General features: G+C 44.7%; 1 protein-coding gene across 2 annotated transcripts in view; it reads right to left on the bottom strand.

Annotated features, from left to right (window-relative positions):
• The window catches only part of TMA16 (translation machinery associated 16 homolog), a 32,908-nt gene that overhangs the window by 10,937 nt on the left and 1,452 nt on the right, over window positions 1-20,519 (bottom strand). For both annotated transcript variants that reach the window (XM_062199362.1, XM_062199361.1), the window contains exons 2-4: window positions 14,398-14,510; window positions 8,653-8,690; window positions 7,268-7,352 (exon numbers count right to left, since the gene is read on the bottom strand). In XM_062199362.1, coding sequence (XP_062055346.1) covers window positions 7,268-7,352; window positions 8,653-8,690; window positions 14,398-14,510 — 236 coding nt within the window. The remainder of the gene's footprint in view (window positions 1-7,267; window positions 7,353-8,652; window positions 8,691-14,397; window positions 14,511-20,519) is intronic.

Below are 20,519 nucleotides of genomic sequence, written 5' to 3'. Positions count from 1 at the left end.
GGCTTTCACCATCACCAGAGAGACTGATACTGAACTCTCTGTGGACCAGAGATAGACACCCTAGGTAACCCATGTTCACACGTCTATCACTACAAACTGCACCGGACTAGACTACTATGTCACTCAGACATTAGGACATGTCACCCTGACATTAGGACAAAGGAAATCACTCAGAGACTTCACTCCTTGGCTCACCTAGAAACAAAGCCAAAGAAATAAGCCAAGTGATACCTTGCATTCCAGCTAAACCATACACTGTTTTACAATAAAACCTGACTCCATAAAGAAGGGATGATCACACCAGATCCAAATATGTCAACATTGGGGCACAGAAGACATGAAGAAACAAGGTAGCATGATGCCTCCAAACGAACATAATAATCCTCCAAAATTAGACCCTGAGATGAGCAAATGTATGAAATGACAGACACAGAACTCAACATAATGACTGTAAGGAAACTCAATGAGATGCAAGAGAATCCAAGTTAAGAAACGAGGAAATCAATGAGTGATATTAATGAAAATACCACTAAGGAGATAGAACCCTTTAAGAAGAATCAAATGAAGTTTTGGAAATGAAATCTTCATTCAGTGACTGAGAGCTTTAACAGAATAGACCAAGTGGAGGAAAGAACCTCCGATCTCCAGGCCAGGAATTCTGAAATAACCCCATCAGACAGAAATAGAGAGAAAGTTACTAAAATCTACATGAAATATGGGATACTATCACACGACTAAATATTCTTATTATGAGTACACATAAAGGTGAGGTAAAGCAAAAATGGTTGAGAATTGTTGCTGTGGATTCGTTCCGAGAGGAGGAACGCAGTGGGGGCAAGAGGCGCGGAGTCACCACACAGACCCCGGGAGTCGGGTGAAAGCAGGTCAGAGGGGAGCAGCCGCAGACTCGTTTATTTCAGCTTAGATAGCAAGGCAGCCAATCCAGTCAAGGGGCTATTTATGCCCTAACCAATCACAGCCCGTTGCCAGCCAGGCTCCGTTGCCAGGTGGTTTCCCAGGGGGTTTCTGAAGCCATTCCTGAGTAACCGACACTCCCTTGCCAGTGGCCATCTTGGCATCATTCCACCACAGAATCTGCTAAAAGATACAGCTGAAAATTTGCCAGGCCTTTGGAAGACATGAACATCCAGACACAAGAAGTTCAAAGAACCCCAAGCAAAAAAAGAAAAGATTTTCTTGATTGGGTATTAGTCAGATTGTCAAAACTTAAAGGACAGAATCCTAAAGAAACTAACAGAAAAGCATGAAATTACATATAAAGGAAAATCAGTATTATTTACATCAGATTTCTAAGTGGATACACTATAAGCCAAAACAGAGTGGGAAGATATATTGATGTCTTGAGAAAAAAAATGAAAAATGAAACTTCCAACCAAGGATATTATACCTAGTGAAATTATCCTTTAAAAGTACAGAAGGGGGCCCAGCACTGTGGCAGAGCAGGCTAAGCCGCTGTCTACAGTGTTGGCATCCCATATGGGTGCTGGTTCAAGTGCTGGCTGCTCTACTTCTGATCCAATTACTTGGGAAAGCAGTGGAGGATGGCCCAAGTCCCGGGGCACCTGAATCCACGTGGGAGACCTGGAAGATGCTCCAGGCTCCTGGCTTCAGCCTGGTCCAGCCCCAGCCATTGTGGCCATTTGGGGAGTAAGCCAGAGTATGGAAGATCTCTATCTCCTTAGCTCTAACTCCACCTTTAAAGTAAAGATTTTTTAAAAAACGAAAAAAGTTAAGGAGAGGAAAAGGTGCTGTGGCATAGGTCAAGCCAGAGTCTGCAGCACCAGCATCCTATATGGATGCCCGTTTGAGTCCCCACTGCTCCACTTCTGACCCAGCTCCCTAATGTGCCTGGGAAAGCAGCAGAAGATGGTCCAAGCAAGTACTTGGGACCTTGTACCCATGTGGGAGACTTGGGTGAAGCTCCTGGCTTTGGCCCAGCCCAGTCCTTGCCATTGTGACCACTTGGGGAGTGAATCAGCGAATGGAAGACTTCTCACTTGGCCTCTGCCTCTCCTCCTCTGTAACTCTTTCAAATAAACAAACTCAAAAACAAACAGAAAAGAGACAAAGTATTTTCCAGATAAGCAAAAACAGAATTCACCAGCACCAGACCAGCCTTACTAGACATTCTGAAGGACATCGTGCATTAAACACGAACACACACCACAGCACCAAATTCACCAACACAGCAGGCAGAATCATTATCCAATTAACAAACTGACAGGTCTCAGTTCTTATCAACAGTAACATGAATTTAAATAAACTCTCTCATCAGGAGACACGTTGGCTGAATGGATAAAAATCTGTGACCCCACTATATCCTGCCTAGAAGAAACTCATTTCACAAAGATGCACACAGGCACTAAGAGAAGGGTTGGAGAAAGATACATCAGGCAAAGGGAAACCAAAGATGAGCAGGAATAGCTACTCTGGCATCAGATAAAACAGACTCAGGTCAAAAACTGCGAAACAAGGTAAACAAGAGCATTGCATTTTGATAAAAAGCTCAATTCAGCATTAAGACATATCATAAATATATATGCACCCAACCCAAGAGCATACAGATATATAAAGCAAATATTAGACCCAGATGGGGAGACAGATGCCAATACGATAATGTTGGCTGACTTCAACACCTCACTCTCAACAATGGACAGATCTTCCAGACCAAAAAATAAATAAGTAAAAAAAATCGACTGATACTGCTAAGATGGCAGATTAGGGAGAGACATGATGCGCTAGACAAGGGATAAACAATGAAAGAAAGGGGTGTAGGAAGTGCACTTTTAGGGGGAAGAACCCCGTGGGCCTCTGGAGGGTGTGGACGTGCAGCACAAATGCAGGCTCAGTGCACGACTTTAGTGACCTACAGCCAGAGAGGGCAGCAGCTTAGAGATGGAGGTGAACGAGACTCCGGCAACCTGTGGCCATTTAACCGGGGGGAGGGCATGGCTTGATTCGGGAATGGAGCCTTGGGGGCTAGCAGCTGCCCACAGATCTAGGTGAAGGAGAGGGGCACATTTGTCTCACGCCAACTTCCCCACAACAGCTCGAGCTGCCTTGCTGAGAAAGGGTGGGCGCCATTTTGGGTCTGCAGGCCAACTGTGTAAGCCCTTGTGCACACACCCAGCCACTGGCTGACAGGACGCCACCTTCACAGCAGTACAGGAGGCAGTGGTGGAGCTACATTCAGCCAGCGGCTGTTCTGTGCTCACGTGATCCAGTGATTCTAGCAGAGGGAATAAAATCCACAGTCCCCACTGACTGAGCCTAGCTGGGAGGGGGCTGGGCAACCGCGTAGGCTGGCGAGGTGCCTGAGCCTCCTGGGATCAGGAGGCCTAGGCAGAGCTCTCTCAGGGAACATCTGCCTCTCTGCGGATGTGGCAGGCTGACCAGGCCAACCAAAGTCCCTGCACCCAGTCAGCGTGGGAGCCTTGTGTGCCGAGGCCATGGGGACTCAGTGGTTCTATGTGAAGGTGCAGAGAATAGCTGGGTCTCTGGGCAATCACCAGGAGCGGTTCCACATGCTCACTGGGCTCACAGTGAAGCCTGGGCACATCATTTGTGTGGTTCATATGGTGGCACATAACACACCGGGGCCTAACACCGAGGCAGTGAAATCTACTACGCCCAACTTGGGCTTGTTACCATGGACACTCACCTCACCCTGGAGTACTGACCATTGCTCCCTGGCCACACCAAATACACACCTTTCAATATTCACTCAAAGTACAGACATCCCACTAAGCCACAGAGGCATAGCTCAAAGATAAAAGCCAACACACAGGCCGGCGCTGTGGCTCAACAGGCTAATCCTCCACCTTGCGGCGCCCGCACACCGGGTTCTAGTCCCGGTTGGGGCGCCGGATTCTGTCCTGGTTGCCCCTCTTCCAGGCCAGCTCTCTGCTGTGGCCCGGAAGTGCAGTGGAGGATGGCCCAAGTCCTTGGGCCCTGCACCCCATGGGAGACCAGGAGAAGCTCCTGGCTCCTGGCTTTGGATCCGGCTGCAGCGGCCACTTGGGGGATAAACCAATGGAAAAAGGAAGACCTTTCTCTCTCTCTAACTCTGTCTGTAAAAAAAAAAAAAACCCCACAATGAGGTTTCACCTCACCTCAGTTAGAATGCCTATCATACAGAAGTCAAACAAATGCTGGTGAGGGAAAAAAGGTATTCTAATCCACTGTTGGTAGAATGTAAACTGGCCCAGACACTTTGGAAGACAACAGGGGGTACCTCAGAAATCTGAATACAGATCCAGCCATCCTACTCCTGAGAATGTACTCAAGTGAAAGTAAATCAGCCTATCAAAGTTATCTGCACGTCCATGCTCACTGCAGCTCCATTCACAATGAAGACATGGAATCAACCCAGATGTCTGTCAACTGAAGACTGGACAAGTTACTGTACACCATGGACTACTGCTCAGTGGTCAGGAAAAAAATGAAACCCTGTGATTTGCAACAAAATGGACACAACTGTAAAACATTATACCAAGTCAAATAAGCTAGTCCCAAAGAGGCAAATACCTCATATTTTCCTTGATCCATGGTAACTCAGAGAGTATCTAAAAGATCATCTATAGAATTGTAACTGATACTTTGAGACGCAATGACTTTGAACAGCCCTTGTCTTGACTGTTGAGGAAGTTTTTTCCCCATACTATTTATTGAAGTCAGTGTAGGATTAATCTTATGTGTGTAAAGCTAATTGAAAATGGGTCTTAGTAAAAGATAATGGGAATAGGAGCGGGAGGAGGAAGAAGTGTGGGAGTATACAGGTAGGGTTGAGGGTAGGGTTGGAACAATCACTGCATTTCTAAATGTATACATATGAAATACATTGTTTGTATACCTTATCAGGTTTCTAGGTAAAAAAATAAATAAAAGTGCACATCTGGTCTGGTAAGGGTCTTGTTGCCAGTGAGATGCTTTTAAGGGTGATTCAAGGCATGATGAGAAGGGAACCATGCAAGAGAGCTGAACTGGTTTTAATAACAATCCATTAACTGATAAATCCACAAATGGATTAATCCATTATAAGCTCATACCCTTATTACCTAATCTTTTCTTAAAATTTCTACCCATACCTTACAATAAAGATTATATGTCAGCATGAGTTTTGATGGTGGGGACTTTCAAAGCACAGAAATAACAAGGTGCTCCAGCTCACTGTTACCATTTGAGATATTAATGGTCTAATTATTGAGAGCATAAAGAAATGATAAAAATATTTTATGTTTAAAAATTTCCATGAAATTTAATAAATGCTACTACATTGGCGGGTGCACACACACACACACGAATGGTATACTATAATTAATGATCTGCGATTACTTTAAAATTTACTTCATAATGGAGGAAGTGGAAATGGTCATTTTTCAATTCAATTTGCATTTACAGCTCTTGTCTATATTCCCACTAAACCAGTGTCTTTCTGCTTTTTACTTGTTAAACCGATTTGCTGAAATATTAACGCTCTTTAATTTAAAAACATGTTATCTCAAAAACAGTAAAAGACAAGGACCACGCAAAGGACTGACGGGGGGCATGTGATATAGACAAGGAAAAAAGGGTGAGAAGAGGGGGGGAGGGAGGATGGGAATACCATTATGTTCTTAGAATTTTATGGATAAATCACATTGAATCTGTTAAAAACAAATTAAAAATTAAAAATGCCTACAAACAGACTTGCCAGATATCCAGCAATCCCACTATTTGGTATATACCAGAAAGACATGAACATACTATATCAGAGAAATCTGTACCACCATGTTTATAGCAGCACTTTTCACAACAGCTGAAGTTTGGAACAAGCAAAGTGTCCATCACCAGATGACTGATAACAAAGATGTGGTATATACACACCATGGAATATTATTCAACTATGAAAAAGAATGATATTCCATTTGCAGTAAAATGGATACAACTGGTGAACATGTTGAGTGAAACAATCCATACACCAAAGACGAATACCACATGTTCTCTCTTATATGCGACAGCTAAGTTTTAAAAAAAAAAAAACACAGACAAAAGAAATGCCTGTGTTACCAGCACTGCTGCTCGTATGGTTTTGTCAAACGTTGCTTTATCTCTTTTTCAAACTAATGGTTCAGAATGTTATACTACTGTAGTTTTCATGATGTGATTACTTTAAAATTTATTATGTATAAGAGAAGTAGTCATTTTCCCACGAAATTATTGTTTATAACCATTGTCTATGTTTCCACTAAAATAGGGTCTTTACTTTGTTAAATTTCATTTAGGGAAGTAGTAAGCTTTTATACTGTAACGTAAATTTAAAATGTTATTTCAAAAACTAAAAAAAGGGAGAAGGAAGGAAAATGGGAGAGAGAGCAGGAGGGAAAGAGGATCATTATGTTCTCAGGATTGCATCTACAAACCATACTGAATCTGTTACAAGCTAATTAAAACTTAAAATTTCGGAGTAAATCAATTTGTCATCACCCTGCCTCACCCACCCCAACCAAACTCATTTCATCCCCGGGGCTCTGTACCTCAGGAGACAGTACCATCATTTATTCAGCTGTCTACGCAAGGGACATGGGTGCCATCTTTTCTAAGTTTTTAGTGAAGACTGAGACTTCCACCTTCCTGGGGGATTGTTCCCAGGCCGCCATCATCTCTTGCCTAGGTCACTACAGCGGCCTGTCAGTGTTCTCCCCGCCACAGTGTGTTCCCTCTCAGGACTTGATTTCATTCTTAGGACTGGTCTTTCTAAAGTTCAAATAGGAACATCTCAGGGCCTGATGCAAAAGCCTCCTGTGGCTACTAATGTCCTTAGATAAGGTCCACACTCTGATTCGACGGACACCGAGATCTCGCATAAGCTGGCTGTCCATTATTGTGCTTGCCACACCATCCTCTCTCAACTTACTATTTCAGTCACATTAAACATCTGGAAATCACCAAGTACATTTTCTTTGCTCTCACCTCTGTGCCCTTAGGATACTTTTGTCTTGGGTTAGAGACTCTGCAAACTACTTCACCTCAATCTACTAACCTCTGCCTATGTGGTGCCAATGTAGGAGACACTTCTGTAGGAAGTCTTTGCTGACCAAACGATCTTCGCGCTCAGGAGGTTATAAACCTGCTGAAGTGGCCCAGCCAGACAGAGCCCACTTGCTTTTCTACACATCCAGGATAGGACCCTGTTTCTTCAAGACCCAGGCTGGGAGACCTGGGAAATTACCTTTGTCACTCTGCTCCTACTGTGCCCAGTATTTACCTTTCAATTAAGTCACAAGCATCCTTCTTTGAATATCCCCGCTTCTGGGGATCAAGATGATTTTGAAACCACTGAAGTTTTTCTCCTGTAAACAACAAGCACCAAGATAGTTTAGCACCACAAGACATCATTTAAGCCAAGAGGCATGATTCACAATTCTCAACATCAATATACAATAGAACCAACACATATTTCCAATTAGGTATAAAGTCTTGCAAGGGCTCAAAGGTAATTAAAGCAGATTGTCGAAAACTGTCAATTTTATGGATGGATGGCAACAATGCTCTTCTTATTTGATATAGATACAAAAGTTTTAAAATATGAAGTTTCACAAATTTACAAAAGGACAGAATTATCAACTGTGAAAACCTGATTACTATCTGCGGACTATTTAATAAGCTGCAGGCCCTATGCAGAGTTCTACAACCTATGAGGATTAGTATAGTATTACCCCTTACAGGTAAGAGACTAAACAGCTGCCCGGAGCCACCAAGTCAATAAACACACGAAAGCGCCAACAGCGACCAGACCCTGTGGGAAGTGTCTGACAAACACTGTAAAGGGCCACCAGAACGCATCCTCAGGAGTAAATCTGACACGGATTAAGCTGCCATCTGCAGCGCTGGCATCCCTCATGGGCACCAGCTTGTGTCCTGGCTGTCCCACTACCAATCCAATTCCCTGCTAATGGCCTGGAGACCCAGATAAAGTTCCCTGCTCTGTCCTGGCCCAGCCCTTGCTGTTGCGGCCATCTGAGGAGTCAATCCGCAGATGAGAGGTACATCTTCCCCTGCCTCTGTTCCCCGTACCTCTTTCAAATAAATAAGTCTTTAAATTAAAAAATATCTCAAGAAGCAGCCTTGCCCAGCATACAAAACTCCAAATATAAATACTGTTCTATCACCTGGGGAAACATTAGAGATGATGGTTCAAAAATCCTTAATTTTGGAAATACAGACTTAGTCATTTTTTTAAAAAAAGCTCTCATTAGTAAAAACAATACATTTAACCAAAAATCCAAAATAAGACAGACATTGAGATACACAAAGATGTCTGTGTCCACATCAGAAAACATGAACCACTGGTACCATAACACCTAGGCCATGACTTCCACAGCCCAAAGGCTAGCAATCAATATTTAAACTTCAGATAGCCAGATGCAAGTAGCCAGGTAGCTACACAGATAAACTCAACACAACACTGAACTAGAAACCATTAACTTTCATCCTCATAGTTGAATGACTGATGTATTTCATTTGGTAATCTGGTAAAGAAAATTCACTTCAATAAAAGTAGTACTTCACTATGGGAGTAAAAAGAAAAAGAGAAAAAAGTCCGAAATTCACAATGCTCTAATTAGAATTCCAATACATAAACCCACTTACCAATAAGGTTAAGACGCAAAGCCTTTTCATTCTTCAATCTTGGAATAAAAAGTACATAGATGTTAGAAAAGATCCAAAGCAACTTTTATAAATCAGTCAAAAACAAAAACCTGCCCAAAGAGCTTTAATACAAACAGCATACTTTCACAAACATGAATTTTATTTAACGATTTATTGGAAAGCCAGAGATACAGAGACAGGCAGAGACAGAAAACTTCCATCAACTGGTTTACTCTTGAAAGGGCCACAACCGGCCAGCGCTGCAGCTCACTAGGCTAATCCTCTGCCTGTGGCACCAGCACTCCGGGTTCTAGTCCTGGTTGGGGTGCCAGTTCTGTCCCAGTTGCCCCTCTTCCAGGCCAGCTCTCTGCTGTGGCCCAGGAGTGCAGTGGAGGATAGCCCAAGTGCTTGGGCCCTGCACCCGCATGGGAGACCAGGAGAAGCACCTGGCTCCTGGCTTCGGATCGGCGCAGTACCGACCATAGCAGCCATATATGGGGGTGAACCAACAGAAGGAAGACCTAACTCTGCTTGTCAAAAAAGAAAAAGAAATGGCCCAGCCCTAGTGGTTGCAGCCAGGCCTAAACCAGGAATTTCTTTCGGGTTTCCAACAAGAGTGCAGGGCCGCAAGCACCTGGGCCATCTTCTACTGCTTTCCCAGTCGCATTAGCAGGGAGCTGGATTGGAAGTGGAGCAGCCAGGAATTGAACTTGTGCCTATACGGGATGCCAGCAACCTAACCTACTATGCCGTGACTGCATACACTTAAATACTGAATACTATGCCTCTCTTTTTTAAAAAAAGATTTATTTATTTGAAAGTCAGAGGTACACAGAGAGGAGAGGCAGAGGTAGAGAGGGGTCTTCCATCCGCTGGTTCCCTCCCCAGATGGCTGCAACAGCCGGAGCTGCACCAAACCGAAGCCAGGAGCTTCCACCGGCTCTCCCATGTGGGGGTAGGGACCCAAGGACTTGAGCCATCCTCTACTGCTATCCCAGGCCATAGGAGAGCTGGATTGGAAAGGAGCAGCCAGGACTAGAACCAGTGCCCATATGAGATGCCGGCACCTCAGGCCAGGGCATTAACCCGCTGCACCACAGCGCTGGCCCCTCATGCTTCTCTTTTAAACAAAGTGTTACCTGTAAACTTGTTTTTTTTAGGCCCTCAATGTCTCAAGAAAGCCTAGTTTCAAGAATGTAAGAGTCTGGCTGGCGCAGTGGCTCAACAGGCTAATCCTCCACCTGCGGCGCCGGCACACCGGGTTCTAGTCCCGGTTGGGGTGCTGGTTCTGTCCCAGTTGCTCCTCTTCCAGACCAGCTCTCTGCTGTGGCCCCGGAGGGCAGTGGAGGATGGCCCAAGTGCTTGGGCCCTGCACCCCATGGGAGACCAGGAGAAGCACCTGGCTCCTGCCATCGGATCAGCGCGCCAGCCACAGTGGCCATTTGGGGGGGGTGAATCAATGGAAAAAGGAAGACCTTTCTCTCTGTATCTCTCTGTCACTGTCCACTCTGCCTGTCCAAAAAAAAAGGAATGTAAGAGTCTGGTTGGATTAGAAATGCTGTGGTGGGTTTTGAAACTGCCGAACACGTGTTCCCAGTGCAATGAGCACCTTCTAGATGCCTTCTGGTCTTGGCGGCCTCTTTTAAACTTCAACAAAGCAGACAAAAATAGGATGCTTATTTGAAAAGAATTATGACAAAAGGAAAAACTCATTTATTCTCAGAAACAGTGTAGGAAACATGACTGCTCTTACTGATCTCTACATACTCATCCATTCAAGACACTACTGGACACCATCTTTGCCCAACCTTACCCTAGCCCCTAGGGATACAGCAACACACTCAAAGATCCACTCTCGGGATTTTTCCAAGGTGGCGGAATAGGGAGGGAGTTTACTGCTCTAGTCTAGGGGAAGATAGTTTAAAAAAAAAAAAAAAAACGTGTAGCATGCAATTTCAGAGAAGAGTTAGGGAGAAATTCCAGAGGAAAGTCCACACAATTTATAGAGGCACTGTGGACCTACGTGGAGGGCTTGGATGTGCACAACTCAGGATCCCAGGAGCTCAGAGCCTCAGCACCAGCTTTGGAGAGTGAAGCAGGACCAGACTGTAGCAGCCCAAACCACTAAGTTGCATGAAGAGCCTGGCATGAGTGCAGCTTGGAGCCCTGTGGGGGACAGTGTACCTGACAACTTACAAGAGAAAAAAGGGGAGGTGGGCACATTTCTCTCTCCCCCACCACCCAGCACTGGTGTCCTGTAACTACCAAGAGAGCACGGGCGCCATTTTGGACAGTCCCAACAGCTGTGCCAGCTCATACCTGACAGGAGACACCCGAGTCTGGCTGGGAGAACTCACGGGCCTGGGTGCTCGTGACTGTGGAAGCCTTATGTGCCAGGACTGAAAACACTGTGGCTGCATGGGAAGGTGCTGGATGTAACTGGGAACTTGGGCAGGCACTGTGGGGGGCTCCCCGATTCCACGGTGAGGGTCACTGCCATGGAATCCATGCTCACACCAAGGACAGCAGCAATCCTTTGGGTGGTTCTTGTGGCAGCACTGGCTGCTCAGTATTGTACCCACTGGGGTAGCACCAAGGCAGTGGTCTCCTCTGAGCAGAGCAGAGAAAAAACAATAAGGAAGACAACATGACACCGCACCCCAGTTAGAATGGCTTTCATACAGAAATCAACAAACAACAAATGCTGGCGATGATGTGGGGAAAAAGGTACCCTAATCCACTGTTGGTGGGAATGCAAACTAGTAAAGCCACCACGGAACACAATCTGGAGACAAGTCAGAAATCTGAATATAGTCCTACCATACGACAGCCATCCCACTCCTCCGAATTTAGCCAAAGGAAATAACAACAAATGAAAGTCACTGGCACCTCTATGTTTACTGCAGCTCAATTCACAATAGCTAAGAAAAGGAATCAACCTAAATGCCCATCAACCAAAGACTGGATAAAAAAAAAAAAAACTATGGGATATGTACTCTATGGAATACTGCTTAACAGCAAAAAAAAAAAAAAAAAAAAAAAAAAAAAAAATCAAATCCAGTCGTTTGCAACAAAATGGATGAATCTGGAAAACATCATACTTAAATAAGCCAGTCCCAAAGGGACAATAACCATATATTCTCCCTGAGATAAAAAACAGATATTACGAGAAGCAATTACTTGAATAGCTTATTATTTCATTTTATTTTTTCTACTTAATACCACTGGTTGGCTGGCGCCACGGTTCACTAGGCTAATCCTCCGTCTTGCGGCGCTGGCACACCGGGTTCTAGTCCCGGTCGGTGCGCCGGATTCTGTCCCGGTTGCCCCTCTTCCAGGCCAGCTCTCTGCTGTGGCCAGGGAGTGCAGTGGAGGATGGCCCAAGTGCTTGGGTCCTACACCCCATGGGAGACCAGGAGAAGCACCTGGCTCCTGCCATCGGATCAGCGTGGTGCACTGGCCACAGCGCGCCAGCCACAGCGGCCATTGGAGGGTGAACCAACGGCAAAAGGAAGACCTTTCTCTCTGTCTCTCTCTCACTGTCCACTCTGCCTGTCAAAAAATAAAAATAAATAAAAAATAAAAAATACCACTGGTTGAACTCTTAACAGAATTAATCATAAGTGAATTAAGTCTATTGAAAGTAGTTCCCAGTTAAAAATAAGAGTGGGAATGAGAGAGGGAGGAGCTGTACAGATAGGCACACATTCCCCCAGAATTACCCCTAGGGTGAAGCTAAAAACTTGCCATGGGACTCCAAATCTCATTAAGTTGGGTGGCACTAATCCCATCTTATGTGATAAAGTGATCATAGTAAGTGTGGAATTGATCGTATAGGTATAACTAAATGTCAAAGGGATCACATAAATATGGCCAAAGGCCAAATAAGACCATGGTGAAGTATATAAGTGAATTTCAAAAAGTCCATGGGAAGGCAAAGTTTATTTTGATGCAATGGAAAGTAAAGTTTATTTTGATGTAAAATTATTTTTTGAAATCCATGAATAATTTCTTCAACGTTTACATTTTCCATGAACTTTATAAAGTCCCCTCGTACAGAGCCACAGCAGCATTTTTTAAAAGCATTTATAATTCTTTTTAGAATTTGGGAAGCTTTTCCAGAGTAGTTAACCTTCAGGCTAAGACCTGAGCATGCAGAAAAGTTATTCCAGATTTAAAAAAAAGGGGGGGGGGGTGCAGGGTGAGGGGCTGGAAAGGGAAGCAAAGGAATAGAAAAAGTGGTGATGACTTAAGTGTTGTGACCCCCATACAGTGTCAGGTTCCGGGCTTCAATATGGTTGAGGCCCCCAGCTGTTGTAGGTATGTTACAGTGAACCAGTAAAAAGGAACTCATTCTCTACCTCCCTCCCCAACTCTCCCCCAGTGAATCAATGGATGGGAGATTCCTCTGTGTATACATATGTCAGCTTTTTTTTTTTTTTTTTTTTTTTGACAGCAGAGTTAGAGACAGAAAGGTCTTCCTTCCATTGGTTCATCCCCCAAATGGCACTGCACCGATCCGAAGCCAGGAGCCAGGTGCTTCCTCCTGGTCTCCCATGGGGTGCAGGGCCCAAGCACTTGGGCCATCCTCCACTACACTCCCAGGCCACAGCAGAGAGCTGGCCTGGAAGAGGAGCAACCAGGACAGAGTCCAGTGCCCCAACTGGGACTAGAACCCGTGGTGCCGGCGCCGCAGGCAGAGGATTAGCCTAGTGAGCCGCAGCACCGGCCAATGTCAGCCTTTCAAATAAAAATAAATACTTTAAGAGGCAAGCCTTAGCCGGCGCCGTGGCTTAACAAGCTAATCCTCTGCCTTGCGGCACCGGCACACTGGGTTCTAGTCCTGGTTGGGGCACCGGATTCTATCCCGGTTGCCCCTCTTCCAGGCCAGCTCTCTGCTATGGCCCGGGAAGGCAGTGGAGGATGGCCCAAGTGCTTGGGCCCTGCACCCGCATGGGAGACCAGGAGAAGCACCTGGCTCCTGGCTTCGGATCAGTGAGATGCACCGGCCGCAGCAGCCATTGGAGGGTGAACCAACAGCAAAAAGGAAGACTTTTCTCTCTGTCTCTCTCTCTCACTATCCACTCTGTCAAAAAAAAAAAAAAAAAAAAAAAAAAGAGGCAAGCCTTGTTTAAAAAAAAAAAAAATCGTTGACTATACTCAACTTGTCTTCATTTCTCAGCCTCACTTGTAGGATCCTCCTCCTTTCCCCATCTCTAATGGTAGCAGGCCTCTGGATTTAATCCCTGTTCCTATCTGTGGTTACTCATAAGGTGATCTTTCCCAGTCTCATGGCTTGAAATTCCACAGGGGAGCTAATGGTTCCTAAATTTGTGTCAACATCCCTAACCTATCTCCTGAACACTGGGCCCAAAATATCCAACTGCCCATTCTGTATCTCTTATTTGTATATACAGTATATGCCTACTCTAAAAATGGCTCATCCCCTCCCAGCTCCCTGCTCTAATTTAACTTCAGAAGCCTTCCAAGACTGCCCCACTAAAACAGAACCTCTCCTTTGAGTACCATCCCATAATCTCTTTTAATTTCCTTTGATGCACCCTGGTTTTACATAGGCTCTGTCAAAGCACAGTGCCTTGTTCAGTTTTATCTTCAGCGCATAGAGCACACACAACAGATATTAAAGGTAGACAGGAAAGTATTGAGGAAAGCAAACATGTCTGAACGATAAATATACAAAGGCCTTTATAGCAACATAGAACACAATGCTAAAAAGACACTTACTTTTCCTTTTTTTCTTGCTTGTGGGACTCTCTTGTAATCTGAGCAGCTTTCCTACTGTAGGGATGGATGACTTTTTTTTCTCGTCCTGTACCTTTTCCCTTCAGTGCTTTAGGCTAAAAGGCAGGAAAACATTGTGACATATACAGACATAAACGACGCCAGTTACACATTTGCTTCAGAAATAAATTGTAAGAACAGTAAAGTAACAAAAAATACAGTGTGTCAAATACTACACTAGGCATGAGGTAAGCCAGGCTTTCCAGTAGTCTTTGGTTCCACCAATAACAACTATATTCAGAACTACTCTTCAATGATAGGACAAAAAAAACATAGAAAAGGAGTCAAGCTCAGCTCTTCAACTGTTCTATCTTCAAAGAAGGTACAGAGAACACAAAGAGTGGGGAGACTTGGAGCTGAAAATTCATATTACAATTCAGATGAATGAGGCATAATGAACACAGGGAAATTCGATTACAGGCGTTGCCCAGGAAAGGGAGAAGACAATGAACCAAGCAGAAATCAAGGATGTGCTCACAGTCTATTCAAATGATGAACACAGCAATCAAAAATCATCTCAAAATTTGTACATCCAGGCCGGCGCCTTGGCTCAATAAGCTAATCCTCTGTCTTGCGGCGCCGGCACACCGGGTTCTAGTACCGGTCGGGGCACCCAATTCTGTCCCAGTTGCCCCTCTTCCAGGCCAGCTCTCTGCTATGGCCCGGGAAGGCAGTGGAGGATGGCCCAAGTGCTTGGGCCCTGCACCCCATGGGAGACCAGGAGAAGCACCTGGCTCCTGCCTCCAGATCAGCACGGTGCGCCGGCCGCGGCGGCCATTGGAGGGTGAACCAACGGCAAAGGAAGACCTTTCTGTCTCTCTCTCTCTGTCTACTCTGCCTGTCAAAAAAACAAATAAAAAACAAAAATAAAAAAAATTTTTAAAAATTAGCACATCCAAATGCAAACAAAACATGTCTCCAATCAAGCCTTCTGCCAGTTAGGTAGGTCACAATACCTTCAGGCCCCAAACAAGACCCATCTCTTTTTTTTTTTTTTTTTTTTTTTTATTCCTACACAAAACTCCACCTTACCCCACCTGTATTATTTAGGGATCAGGTTTGAATCTCTGTAATAGAAGCCCAAAATAATAGTGCCTTCACCCAGCTAGTTTAGTTCTCACCTATAACAGAGTTGGAGGCTCTATTCTACAAAACCCCCAAGGATCCAGGCTCCTTCTATCTTGTTTTCTATGTACTTTAAGCTGTAATCTTTAGAGTCAAGATAGCTGCACTACAGCCAATGAAAAGCTCTATAATCCAGCCCGTCAAAATAGCCAAGCAACATGGAAGGTATATCCCATCTTCTGAAGACCATGATTTAGGAACATGTACAGTCTTTGGCTCACATCTAAAATTTAGTAATAGGTAAATAAAGTAGACTAGTAAATACAATCTTTAGTCTGAAATAAAAACTGGACACACAGGGGTGGAATAGGAAGAAGGGAGGGGTGATAAGGATATTTTGAGAATAAACTCTACCTTGCAAACCATGAATCTGTGAAGAAAAGTTATGAAAGAATAGAAGAATATGTTAAGGGATTGCTGGCAGCCTCTAGTGTACTTAGCCCTCAAAACCACCAAGTGTGCTAGAATCTTCCTTTCATAACAACTGTCATGATCGCCTTGAGCCAGTCCTCATCTTTCAGGATACGATGCCCTTTAGGTTCTCTTTGCTAGTCCTTTTTTCAATGAAGTCACAGAGCTTCTCCTAAAACAGTAGTTGTACAAACCCTTCTCCACTAAAACAGTCCCACTAACATTATAGTTAGGTTCTACTCCTTTAGTACGGAAGACTTGCTTCTCTAGCGTTCTTTCAAACTCCTCCACTGAAGACCCTCCAGCCACTTTCAGTGAACTCAGCATTCAGAACACCTCATGACATGTCCTAACTCAGGGCTGCACTTGGCCCTAACTTCCTGCAAAACCCTTCTCCTTACCTGCCCTTTGAGGAAATGCAGCTCAAACTCATTTTTGCTGTGAAACTCTAGGCAGAATTAAAACGACCAATCCCTCACTCACAATATTGATTTTTTGAACAACTATTCGGAGTGCTCTGGTCACTTTTTGATAAAACTCAGAATATACGTCCAAGTCTGAAATCCAGGGTGTCACTGGAAGTTGGTTAGCGGTACAGGGGAATAAAGAGTAGAAGCATCACAAACAACAATCTATGTATGCTTTTGTGTGTCTCTCTGTGCAGCACACGGTGGGTGGAGGAGAGAAAGAGGTGTAAAGTATTTTGAGCCGAGTCTACCGGGAAACACAAAACACGTAAAACTTCAAATTCTGTGGTAGGCTGCCACTAAGATATCCCAATAAGCCCCGCCTTCTGAGAAATCATGTCCTTTTGGAATTCCCCCAGCCTCACATTCAGTATGGGCTAGAACCTAGTAACTCATTTTTTAACAAAATGTTATTTGAAGGCAGGGCAATAGAGAGAGAACCAGAGATTTTTCATCCACTTGTTCTAACAGCTGGACCGGGCCAGGCCAACATCAGGAGCCCAGAATCCCACCCTGTCTCCCAAGTGGGTGGCAGGGACCCAGTGACTTAAGCTGTCACTTGCTGCTTCCTAGGATGTGCATTAGCAGGAACCTGGAATTGGGAGCAAAGCTGGGCCCTGACACTCCAATATGGGCTGCAGCATTCCCAATAGGAACTCCACTGCTGCACCAAATGTTCACGCTTGCAACTCACTTTCAATTAGAATTTTGTAAACATGGGATTTCAGTTCCAAGACAGACTATAATAGGTCTCTGGCTTTGATCTGCTCAATCTTTCTTGCTTTATCTCTTGGCTCACTCTGATAGAGATGAGCTGTCATGGCCCTCACGACAAGTAACTGAGGGAGGCTTCCAGTTAATAACCAGTGAAGAACAGAGGCCCTAGGGCAAGTGTTAGCCCTACAGTTAACAGCTGGTCAGGACACCCAACTCCCACACCACAGCACCTAGGCTCCACCCCTTGGCTGGGCTTCTGATTTCAGCTTTGTGCTAATATACATCCCGAGACACAGCAGTGATGGCTCAGGTATTTAGATTCCTGCTACCCATAGAGGAGACCTGGACCGAGTTCCAGCTAAATGGCCAGAATTGGGGGAGTTAACCAGTGGGTAGAAGTTCTGTCTCCTCTCCTCCCCAAAGGGGGAAAAAAAAAAAAAAGTGAGCGAGCTGAGGTCCTCGGTGCAGTAGTGCACAGGGTGCTGGGTCCCACAGAACCGTGCGAGCCGATCAGCAGTGGACCCTCCCTCTCCGGCAGTGCCCTGAAACCACAGGATGATACCTTCCTGCAAGCTTGTGAGAAGCCTTGAGGCAGAAGTCATCCCACAGAAGCGGAGACAGTAAAGGTTACTGTTTTAAGCCACTGAATTTTAGGTTAACTCACTACACAGGAACAGATAACACAATACCAAAAAATAAAGCAAAGATGTACTCTTTGAAGAGATTATCTTGACTGCACAAATACTTAAATAAAAAGACAGTCCCTAAATCCACTAAGACTCAAACTGAAGTTACCTAATTGTGTTTCAGTAGTATATCCAAGTCAACACAATTCTCCTGCAAAGGTCTCAAAAAGAACTTAATACACTTTGAGTGGGAAAATAGCCAGATAGTTTGGAAAATCTTATAGAACTTCCATGACTTAGTACAAAGAATGTGAAATAACATTGACTCCACTGTAGTTATGATTTGTTAAATAATTTATTCATGAAAAAGTTACCTGAAAGCCAGATATGAATGATATACATGTATAATACAATTTACTATCTTTCAAAACATTGTTTTTTCAATACATTAAAAAGTTTTAAAATGCTTCAGTGAAAAACTTAAGTAAAACTCTGTCAAATTGTATTCTAAGCAGTCTGTTCAAGCTAAGTAAGTTTCCACAAACCAATTCATCTCCATCAGTCATGGTTTCTCCAAAGTTATTTTGTACAGCATGCAATGATCCACACCACAATACAAAATGAAACACAACAAAATGCAGAGAAGGCTTAAGATGTATTTTCTATGGAAAATAAGCATGTTTTAAGAAGCCCCAAATGTGGCCAGCGCCGCAGCTCAATACGCTAATCCTCCACCTTGCAGCGCTGGCACACCGGGTTCTAGTCCCGGTCGGGGCGCCAGATTCTGTCCCGGTTGCCCCTCTTCCAGGCCAGCTCTCTGCTGTGGCCAGGGAGTGCAGTGGAGGATGGCCCAAGTGCTTGGTCCCTGCACCCGCATGGGAGACCAGGAGAAGCACCTGGCTCCTGCCTTCGGATCAAGCGCGGTGCGCCGGCCACAGCAGCCATTGGAGGGTGAAACAACGGCAAAGGAAGACCTTTCTCTCTGTCTCTGTCTACTCTGCCTGTCAAAAAAAAAAAAAAAAAAAGCCCCAAATGTGAGGGTGAGCATCCAAACAAGTCAGACACCACTTGGACCATCTCCATCTCGTTCTGCAGCGCCCAGTTCCCGTCTTGCCTCCATTGCGGACTCCAGCTTCCTGCTAGTGTGCACCGTAGGAGGCAGCAGTGACGGTTTCGGTAGCTGCCACACACACACACCTGGGAGACCTGCATCCACTTTCAAGATCCTGGCGTCAGCTGGACCCTGTCCTAGCCGTTGCCAGTATTTAGGAAAGGTACCACTGGGTGGGAGAGCTCTTTGTTTGCCTGTCTCTCTCCGTTTCAAATAAAAATTCAGAAACCAAGAAGCCCCAAGTCTTACTTTCAAAGTTAAAGCAAAATTACTGTTTTCACAGACGTAAGAGAATGTTTGGAAAAATTATATTCCAGTCAGAAAACTGATACCCCATTAAGTGTATGTCTTTCCCACAATTTAAGGCACACAGATATAGGTATATTTGAAGGAAAAAAGCCCAAGACTAAAACCATACATACAGTTGAGAAAGTTTCTAACACCTTAAACACTAAACACCCTTAAACACCAACAATAAATGACACGCAAGTCATTCAACACCAGAGATGGCATGGAAAACTGGGACGGACTAATTCAAAATCGGCACTCCCCGCCCCCACCACAGTGCGTCTACCATGATGAACCCTAGCACATTTTCCTCAGGTAACAATGACAAATAGTTAATGACAACTGGAACTTTCTAAACCCCATCCACTCATCTAAGAATCACTTAAGATTCAAGTGGATTCAAGAATGGATTTAAGAAAAACCTTTTCAGATCTCACGAAACTTTCTTTGCACAGCATTTGCCATTCAGCAAGCTAATAGGCAAGTTCAGTGCTCATTTAGTTAATCACCTGTTAGCTCACCAGCAGTTCACTTAGACAGCAAGTGTGGCCTATGAGGCTGAAAGTCAGTTTGAAGGACCACACAATGCTGCCCCGAGCATGCATTTACTGAACGCCTCAAGTCGGATACTGGGCTTACTGCAGATCTGAGATGTTAAGCACAAGGATGGTGCTGTGCAGGTTAAGCCGTGGCCTGCGACCCAGCCAGCCCACTTCAGAGCACCTGTTCAACCCCTAGCAGCTCTGCTTCCAATCCCACTCCCTGCTCATAGCCCTGAGATGGCAGTGTAATGATGGTGCAAGTACTTGGGCCCCTGCTGACAATGTGGGAGACCAGGAGGAGTTCCTGGCTCGTGCCTGGCCCAGATCTTGATACTGAGACTATTTGGGGAGTGTGTCAGTAAATGGAAGGGTTCTCTCTCTCCCCTGCTGCTCTGCCTTCAAACAAGTAAATGTTAAAAAAAAAAAAAAAAAAAAAAAAAGTACCTCACAAAATTTTTAAAATAGCTCATGAACAAACTCTCCTTAAAGGCAAGTTCTACATCTGCAGATTCAACCAGTCGAGGACAGAAAATATTTAAAAATACAGTTGCAGCTGTGCTGAATATGTACAGGCCCTTTTCTTATGGTTATTCCTAAGAAACGCAGTCTCACAACTATTTACAGAGCACTTACATCGTATTGGGTCTTAAAATAATCTAGCGGTGAGCTAACGCCTATGGGAGGGTGCAGGTCACCTGGAAACACACCCCCATTCTAGAGAAGGGATCCCAACACCTGCAGGGCTGGTCTCCTCGGGGGTCCAGCCAGCCTCTCAGGT

This window comes from Lepus europaeus, chromosome 8 (genome assembly GCF_033115175.1).
Source record: "Lepus europaeus isolate LE1 chromosome 8, mLepTim1.pri, whole genome shotgun sequence".
In the NCBI taxonomy this organism is placed as follows: domain Eukaryota; kingdom Metazoa; phylum Chordata; class Mammalia; order Lagomorpha; family Leporidae; genus Lepus; species Lepus europaeus.
Note: the sequence above shows the minus strand (reverse complement) of the source record. Positions and strands in the feature narration are given on the sequence as shown.